At 37.4% G+C, this 9891-nt stretch overlaps 1 protein-coding gene across 1 annotated transcript; it reads left to right on the forward strand.

Annotated features, from left to right (window-relative positions):
* The first annotated feature begins 1770 nt into the window (after window positions 1-1770).
* On the forward strand, window positions 1771-8408 carry LOC310738247 (uromodulin-like). Its single transcript, XM_083563232.1, has 14 exons — window positions 1771-1792; window positions 1991-2014; window positions 2214-2237; window positions 4018-4041; window positions 4681-4704; window positions 4895-4918; window positions 5522-5545; window positions 5740-5763; window positions 5941-5964; window positions 7181-7204; window positions 7364-7483; window positions 7586-7770; window positions 7871-8031; window positions 8152-8408. Exons 12-14 carry the CDS (start codon window positions 7621-7623, stop codon window positions 8399-8401), a joined length of 561 nt encoding a protein of 186 aa, XP_083419358.1. The 5' UTR covers window positions 1771-1792; window positions 1991-2014; window positions 2214-2237; window positions 4018-4041; window positions 4681-4704; window positions 4895-4918; window positions 5522-5545; window positions 5740-5763; window positions 5941-5964; window positions 7181-7204; window positions 7364-7483; window positions 7586-7620; the 3' UTR covers window positions 8402-8408.
* Window positions 8409-9891: the final 1483 nt, after the last annotated feature.

Genomic DNA, 9891 nt, shown 5'->3' on the forward strand with positions numbered 1-9891 from the left:
AAGCTAGCGTCTGGTCCATCTCGCAGCCATTTGTAGCTTCCTGTTTACACGACGTCGCACGCTGATGACGTCACGTTCCAAACACCTATTGGTCAGATTACACAAGTGGTTCAGAGCACGTTCACGCAGAGGCGTTCCCATAGCGTTTCAACGCAGCTCGAGTTCCTGAAGGGGAACCCTATTTCCCCGAGGAAACGAGACGCTACGGCGAAACACTTTGGGATCGAGTGTCCTATCACGCAACACTGATCAGCCCTGCCCAGCGTGTGAGAACCTCGGCAGGACAGAGGAGGTAAGGAGTGGCTCCGGGTTGAGGCCACTACCCAACAAGTTCGGCAGGGGGGACCAGCCCGCAGCGTCACAATGTCCCGGAGTGATACTCCAGTAGATAAGGACGTAGAGGCAGCCACACTCCGGGGGAGCGAGCCCTGACCCCGAGCGGAGCGGAGACCAGGACTCGTAGCCGAAAGGATGGCATCCACTACCCATCCCGCTCAACGTGTTCCCATCGGCAAGGAAACCTTTCCCTTTTGGGGCCACGGTAGACAAACAGCTGCACCGACCGCCTCCATGGACTCGTCCTGTGGAGACAAGAGTCTAGTAATCACACTGGACACAGTCGGGTCTTTAACTCCTGGTCGGGGGCTATAAACGGAGGAGGGCAGAATGCCTGTAACATGCGCGTCGTGTGGAAGCCGTAGGCACCTTAGGTACGCACCCAGGTGTATTTATTGCAGAACCACCCACAGCTGCAAAAGGAGATCCCTCCTGGGAAGAATTTTCCACAGAGGGCCCTTGAGTAGGGATACCAGGTCCGCAAACCATGTTTTAACCCCAACAACACTGCCATCATCTCCAGGCAATTTATGTGCCACTCCCCACCCCGTGAGGGAAGCGTCCGTCGTTAGCGTTACGCGACGACAAGGAGTCCCTAAAACGGGCCCTCGGAACAGAAGGTTGGGTCCTTCCATGCATCTAAGGCTCGAAGGGCACACCGTGAGATCTTGATGGTACGATACGGACTCCCACTGGGGGAGAACCCTTCTGCCCCGGAGCCATCACTGGAGGGGCCTCATGTGGAGGAGGCCAAATGGGATTACACTGGATGCTGCCGCCATGGGACCCAGCAGCCTCTGGAACTGCCTTACAGTGAGTGGCTGTCCTGCTCCTACCCTTCTGACTCAGTGAGGATGACTTCAAACCGGGCGGGAGACAACCGTGCCCGCAACCTGGACGAGTCCCACACCACGCCAAGAAAAGTGGTTCTCGTGCTGGAGTGTTCTCAGCCCTTTTGGAGCGGCGAGGAAGTACCACTGAAATGCCACCGCGGTCTCCTGAACCCGCCAGCAATCGCCCTTACCTACAGCGTTACCAGGTCAAGGCAGGAGGGGTCACCGTGTCGCTCAGAAGGAATCCCACACCATCCCCCCTAGCAGGCCAGCCTGGTATGCCTGCAATACACTCATCGTATGGAAGCAACCCACAGCCTGACCTGCCGCGTAGCCCTACCTACCAGAGCCAAGCGGCTCTTTGTAGCCAAACCGATAGCCTTCATAGATGCAGCATTTGGGGAGAGATAGCTAGCTAGCGTCTCTACCCCAAGTGGCATCGTCCTTGTCGTCGTATATATATTTATATGTGAGCTATTCGAGTTGTCATCTTGAATCCTATAGACAAAATGTGCATTCAGCAAATCTCCCTGCTTAGCTGCTTTTTAAAACTCTACAAGTTCTATGTTTAAATATGTGTAAAATGTTCTTTATTACAGAACCACCCACAGAGCCACCAACAGGTAAAACCATTTTCTTTTACAGTAGGGTTAATTGACAACATGTAGAAGATATTTTGGGGAAAAGGGTATCTAAATTTTTCTAGTCTTTAGCTTTAATTCTAGAAAAAGAAACTGCATTTTCTGAAGCTCCTCGCTTAATTGCATTTCCAAATGTGCATCTTTTATGATTAAATATGAGTAAAATTTTATTTATTGCAGAACCACCCACAGAACCACCAACAGGTAAAACCATTTTCCTTTACAGTAGTTTTAATTGGCAATGTGTAGGAGATATTTTAGGGACAAATGTATATGATTTTTTCTAGATTTTGGATTGAATTATATGAAAAACAACTTCATTTTCTGAAGCTCCTTGCTAAATTGCATTTCCAAATGTACATCTTTTATGATTATATACAAATAAAAGTTTCTGGTTTTGCAGAACCACCCACAGAGCCACCAACAGGTAAAACCATTTTAATTCAGTTTTAATGTACATTGTAAAGGAGATTTTATTTTTTTTTAAACCATTTATCTTAGTTTTTATCTTGAATCCTATGGACAAAATCTGCATTTACTGCATTTAATATATTTAATAATATATTTAATTCACTTTTAGTTGGCAATGTGTATGAGATATATATTTATTTGTAGGACTCATATATATATATATATATATATATATATATATATATATGTGTGTGTGTGTGTGTGTGTGTGTGTGTGTGTGTGTGTGTGTGTGTGTGTGTGTGTGTATATATACAGTGAGTAAAATAAGTATTTGAACACCCTGCTATTTTGGAAGTTCTCCCACTTAGAAATCATGGAGGGGTCTGAAATTGTCATCGTAGGTGCATGTCCACTGTGAGAGACATAATAAAAAAAAATAAAAAATCCAGAAATCACAATATATGATTTTTAAACTATTTTTTTGAATAATACAGCTGCAAATAAGTATTTGAACACCTGTCTATCAGCTAGAATTCTGATCCTTAAAGACCTGTTAGTCTGCCTTTAAAATGTCCACCTCCACTACATTTATTATCCTAAATTAGATGCACCTGTTTGAGGTCGTTAGCTGCATAAAGACACCTGTCCACCCCATACAATCAGTAAGAATCCAACTACTAACATGGCCAAGACCAAAGAGCTGTCCAAAGACACTAGAGACAAAATTGTACACCTCCACAAGGCTGGAAAGGGCTACAGGGAAATTGCCAAGCAGCTTGGTGAAAAAAGGTCCACTGTTGGAGCAATCATTTGAAAATGGAAGAAGCTAAACATGACTGTCAATCTCCCTCGGACTGGGCTCCATGCAAGATCTCACCTCGTGGGGTCTCAATGATCCTAAGGAAGGTGAGAAATCAGCCCAGAACTACACGGGAGGAGCTGGTCAATGACCTGAAAAGAGCTGGGACCACCATTTCCAAGGTTACTGTTGGTAATACACTAAGACGTCATGGTTTGAAATCATGCATGGCACGGAAGGTTCCCCTGCTTAAACCAGCACATGTCCAGGCACGTCTTAAGTTTGCCAATGACCATTTGGATGATCCAGAGGAGTCATGGGGGAAAGTCATGTGGTCAAATGAGACCAAAATAGAACTTTTGGGTCACAATTCCACTAAACGTGTTTGAAGGAAGAAGAATGATGAGTACCATCCCAAGAACACCATCCCTACTGTGAAGCATGGGGGTGGTAGCATCATGCTTTGGGGGTGTTTTTCTGCACATGGGACAGGGCGACTGCACTGTATTAAGGAGAGGATGACCAGGGCCATGTATTGTGAGATTTTGGGGAAGAACCTCCTTCCCTCATTTAGATCATTGAAGATGGGTCGAGGCTGGGTCTTCCAACATGACAATGACCAGAAGTACACAGCCAGGATAACCAAGGAGTGGCTCTGTAAAAAGCAAATCAAGTTTTTTTTTATTATGTCTCTCACAGTGGACATGCACTTTCGATGACAATTTCAGACCCCTCATGATTTCTAAGTGGGAGAACTTGCAAAATAGCAGGGTGTTCAAATACTTATTTTCCTCACTGTATATATATATATATATATATATATATATATATATATATATATATATATATATATATATATATATATATATGAGTAATTCTAGTTGTCATCTTGAATCCTATAGACAAAATGTGCATTTAGCAAATCTCCCTGCTTAGCTGCTTTTCTAAACTCTACAAGTTCTATGATTAAATATGTGTAAAATGTTCTTTATTACAGAACCACCCACAGAGCCCCCAAAAGGTAAAACCATTTTCCTTTACAGTAAGTTTAATTGGCAATGTGTAGAAGATATTTTTGGGAAAAAGGTATCTGAATTTTTCTAGTCTATAGCTTTAATTCTAGAAAGAAAAACTGCATTTCTGAAGCTTCTCGCTTAATAGCATTTGCAAATGTGCATCTTTTATGATTAAATATGAGTAAAATTGTATTTATTGCAGAACCACCCACAGAACCGCCAACAGGTAAAACTATTTTCATTGATTTTTTATTTACATTGTGAAGGAGATTATTATTTTTTTAAACATTTATCTTATTTAATCCAGTTTTTATCTTGAATCCTATGGACAAAATCTGCATTTACTGAAGCTTTTCGCTAAAATATTTTTCCACATTCTACATATTCTTTGTTTAAATACAAAAAACATTCTTTATTGCAGTACCACCCACAGATCCCCCAACAGGTAAAAGCATTTTCCTTTTCAGTAGTTTTAATTGGCAATGTGTAGGAGATATTTTATGGACAAATGTATATGATTTTTTTTAGATTTTGGATTGAATTATATGAACAACAACTTCATTTTCTGAAGCCCATTGCTAAATTGCATTTTCAAATGTATATCTTTTTATGATTATATTCAAAAAAGATTTCTGGTTTTGCAGAACCACCCACAGAGCCACCAACTGGTAAAACCATTTTAATTTACTGTTAATTGGTATTTTGTAGGAGATTTTATGGGAAACGTGTATTTGAAATATTCTAATTGTTATATTAAATCATTTGAATAAATCCTGCATTTACTGAAACTTATTGCAAAGGTGCTTTCCCAAGTTCTTCATCTTCTATGTTACCATAAGTAACGTTCTTTTATCACAGAACCACCCACAGAGCCACCAACAGGTGAAACCATTTTCCTTTACAGGAGTTTTAATAAAAAAGGTATCTGAATTTTTCTAGTCTTTAGCTTTAATTCTAGAAAGAGAAACTGCATTTTCTGAAGCTCCTTGCTATATTGCATTTCCAAATGTGCATCTTTTATGATTAAATACGAGTAAAATTTTCTTTATTGCAGAACTACCCACAGAGCCGCCAACAGGTAAAACCATTTTCATTGTTTTTTAATTACCATTGTGAAGGAGATAATTTTTTTTTTAACATTTATCTTATTTTTTATCTTGAATCCTATGGACAAAATCTGCATTTACTGAAGCTTTTCGCTAAAATATTTTTCCACATTCTACATATTCTTTGTTTAAATACAAAAAACATTCTTTATTGCAGTACCACCCACAGATCCCCCAACAGGTAAAAGCATTTTCCTTTTCAGTAGTTTTAATTGGCAATGTGTAGGAGATATTTTATGGACAAATGTATATGATTTTTTCTAGATTTTAGATTGAATTATATGAACAACAACTTCATTTTCTGAAGCCCATTCTAAATTGCATTTTTAAATGTATATTTTTTTATGATTATATTCAAAAAAGATTTCTGGTTTTGCAGAACCACCCACAGAGCCACCAACTGGTAAAACCATTTTAATTTACTGTTAATTGGTATTTTGTAGGAGATTTTATGGGAAACGTGTATTTGAAATATTCTAATTGTTATATTAAATCATTTTAATAAATCCTGCATTAACTGAAGCTCATTGCAAAGTTGCTTTCCCAAGTTCTTCATCTTCTATATGTAACCACAAGTACCATGTTCTTTTATTGCAGAACCACCCACAGAGCCACCAACAGGTAAAACCATTTTCCTTTACAGTAGTTTTAATAAGAAATGTGTAGGAGATTTTTTTTTTTTGGATTCTACTTTTAATTCTAGAAGAAAAGCTTTATTTTCTGAAGCTCCTCGCTAAATGCAGTTCCAAATGTGCATATTTATAACTAATTACAAGTAAAAATGTTTTGCTTTTGCAGAAACACCCACAGAGCCACCAACAGGTAAAACCATTTTAATTCAGTTTTATTGTATATTGTAAAGGAGATTTTTTTTTTTTAAAACCATTTATCTTAGTTAATCCAGTTTTTTATCTTGAATCCTATGGACAAAATTTGCATTTACTGCATACAATATATTTGATAATATATTTAAATCACTTTCAGTTGTCAATGTGTATGAGATATATATATATATATATATATATATATATATATATATATATATATATATATATATATATATATATATATATATATATATATATATATATATATATTCATATGTAAGTTATTCTAGGTGTCATCTTGAATCCTATAGACAAAATGTGCATTTAGCGAATCTCCCTGCTTAGCTGCTTTTCTAAACTCTACATGTTCTATGATTAAATATGTGTAAAATGTTCTTTATTACAGAAACACCCACAGAGCCACCAACAGGGAAAATCATTTTCCTTTACAGTAGGTTTAATTGGCAATGTGTAGAAGATATTTTTGGAAAAAGGTATCTGAATTTTTCTAGTCTATGCATCTTTTATGATTAAATATGAATAAAATTGTATTTATTGCAGAACCACCCACAGAACCGCCAACAGGTAAAACCATTTTCATTTATTTTTTTATTTACATTGTGAAGGAGATTATTATTTTTTTTTAAACATTTATCTTATTTAATCCAGATTTTATCTTGAACCCTATGGACAAAATCTGCATTTACTGAAGCGCTTTGCTAAGTTGTTTTTCCACATTCTACATATTCTTTGTTTAAATACAAAGAATGTTTTTTATTGCAGAACCACCCACGGATCCCCCAACAGGTAAAACCATTTTCCTTTACAGTAGTTTTAATTAGAAATGTGTAGGAGATATTTTTGGGACAAATGTATATGAATTTTTCTAGATTTTAGCTTGAATTCTATGAACAACTTAATTTACTGAAGCTCCTAGCTAAATAGATTTTACAAATTGTACATTTTATATGCTTAATTACGAGTAAATGTGTTTTTTTGCAGAACCACCTACAGAGCCACCAACAGGTAAAACCATATTAATTCAATGTTAATTCATAATTTGTAGGAGATTTTTTGGGAACCATGTAATTGAAATATTCTAGTTGTTATATTAAATCATTTGGATAAATCCTGCATTTACTTTGTTGCAAAGTTGCTTTCCCAAGTTCTTCATCTTCTATGTTACCATAAGTAACGTTCTTTTATCACAGAACCACCCACAGAGCCACCAACAGGTAAAACCATATTAATTGAGCCAATTAACCAATTAGGATTATTTTAATTATTTCCTTTTAGACCAATCTGTACTATCAGCAATAATATTTTTTTAATACCGCTTTAAGCCATTTAAAATAAAGAAAATAAAGATTATCATCTATTTCTCCTTTAATTAGTGACTCCAAGTCCCTGTGAGCTTCTGAGCTGTAGTGAGAATGAATATTGTGGGGAGAAAAATGGCATCTATGGCTGCTTCTGTATTGTGAACCATCCCAAACCAAACCCTGATTATTACGGTACATATTTTCTAAAACATTACTGCTGTGGAAACAAACGCTATGATTAATGCTTTAATTCCCACAAAACCATCCCTGACCAACTACTTTTTCTTCCATCAGATGCCACTGAAAAGTGTGATGGCAGCTCTGGCACCATGTCTCTGTCCCGCTGTCAGCTGTTTGAAGCTGGATTTCCTAATAATGAACTTTACTTGAATGACCCCAGCTGCAGAGGAACAATCCAAAATGACCGACTTATTTTCCACTTTGATAATGATAACCACATCTGTGGCACACATCTCACGGTACACCTAGCTGTCAAAGCAATTGGGATTAAGTTAAATTTGTTAATCAAGAAGTCAGAGATGTTAAAAACATGAATTTAACTTTTAACTATATTTACAGGCCAACGGCACCCATATCATCTATGAAAACCAAATATACGGGGAGGTGGACACAGCAGGGGGCATTATTAACAGGAAGAAAACACTGGAGCTTTCTTTTTCCTGCGTGTACCAGATTAGTGAGACATCCAGCATGAACACAGAGCTCAACCCTATTCAGAGGTAGGAGTTCTGTTGAATAGTAAACCTTTATGTAAGGCATTAGAGTGTAACACTTTGCATGCATTAACACCAAACTTGTATACACATTTCTAATTAATCTGTGGTTGTACTTTTTTAAAGCATTCTTAACAGGCATAATCCATATGGAGTGGGCATGTACCAAGTCACAATGATTCCCTATATGGATGCTGGCTTCTCTCACCCTTACACTGGCAGTGCGAATATAATGGTGGGCGATCCAATCTACATAGAAGTCTCTGTTCAAGGAGTGGACAGCACTCAGATTGCCCTGGTGATGGATACATGTTGGGCCACACCTGTAAATGAGAAGCACTACCCTGTCTACTGGGAGCTGATTACTCAAAAGTAAGTAACTCTTTCCTTCTATAGATACCTTAAAAGCTTATCTTAAGCTGCCTGTGGTCCTAGTAGAATTAAACACTAAATAGCATATAATGTTTACTGTCCTTTACTAATTTCTCACGCTGCTTCAGCTGTTGTCTGATATCTGACTTTACTAAAACACACATTAAAATATTTGTTTTAAGAGCTTTTTCTGTTGCTTATTCTGGTCACATAAAAAAAATACACCCTCTTTAAATTGAACTCCTTAAAATCAAGACATACAGTGGCCCCCTGCTTATCCACCTTAATCCGTTCCTTAAAATCGGTTGAAATGCGAAAAGGTTGAAGAGCGAATGTAATTATTCTATAAGAAATAATGGAAAACCAATTAATTCATTCCCGACCTCCACCGATACCCATTTATTAACAATTTTTGCCCTTTTTTTACTGTAAATACTAAATAATACAAGTACATAAATAATACTGTATATAATTGTTATGCGGCGAAATGAGCGGAGGCAACGCTGGAGCACAGTTTGCTTGAGTTTATGAAAAACAAAAGAATAATTGTTTAATTTACGATAGATGCTCTATCCACGAAGGCTGAGGTGAGACAGGTAAGATTCTTTCCCTCACTCCACGTGGGTCGGGGTAAAAAAAGGTAGATAAGCAGGCATTTGGTCATTCAGCGGGTGCAAATTTTGGTCAAAAAACTGTTTGCTAAGCGAAAGGTTCGATGTCCGAGCCGTTCGATAAGCGGGGGACCACTGTATTAAATTAACTGGTCCTTAGAATTAAGTACATTAAATACAGTCTCAGATATAACAAAACATGACATTATTTTACAAAAGCAAAACCGTGGAGAGTACATATAATGATTCAACACTTTTAGCAGTAATAACTAATCATCTTCTTTTTGACTATCAGTCACTCACATCATGTTAGAGAAATTTTGGCTCTAATTTCCTTGTCACGTTGCTTCAGTTCATTAAATTTTGATTATACACAGCTCATTTAAGGCCCTGCCACAGCATTTTAGATGGGTTAAGGTCTGGACTTTGACTGAGCCATTGCAACACCTTGAATCTATTCTTTTTTTAGCCATTTTGTTGTAGATTTGCTGTTGTGATTATCCTGTAACCTGATCGACTGCTCAGAAGATAAGATTATTTCCATTGGATAAATGGAACTATAAATATAAAATATAAGAAAATATGAGAAAATATATTAGATAATGATAAAGTTGTAGGTACAAATAGTACAGATATATTTAGATATTTTTTCCAAGCTTTAGCTATCACACAAATAACCTCAATTTTGGCTCTAGAATCTGGTATACAGATAAAATCATTGATGACTAAATGACTGCAAGGTGCACAGGTCCAGTGGCTGCAAAACGAGCCGAAATCATCACCCCTCCCTTAGAATGATGTACCATAATTGTTTAAAAATGCCTTATAACATTTCCTAGAGCAGCAGCTTTTGCTTCTCTAAAGTCAATGCTGAATTTCACAC

The sequence above is a fragment of the Silurus aristotelis genome, assembly GCF_946808225.1.
Source record: "Silurus aristotelis genome assembly, chromosome: 15".
NCBI lineage: Eukaryota > Metazoa > Chordata > Actinopteri > Siluriformes > Siluridae > Silurus > Silurus aristotelis.

Coding starts and splice junctions, on each gene's coding strand:
- LOC310738247 (XM_083563232.1), top strand. CDS start 7,621: ATGTCTCTGTCCCGCTGTCAGCTGTTTGAAGCTGGATTTCCTAATAAT. Junction 7,771..7,870: donor TCTGTGGCACACATCTCACG/GTACACCTAGCT, acceptor CTATATTTACAG/GCCAACGGCACCCATATCAT. Junction 8,032..8,151: donor GAGCTCAACCCTATTCAGAG/GTAGGAGTTCTG, acceptor ACTTTTTTAAAG/CATTCTTAACAGGCATAATC.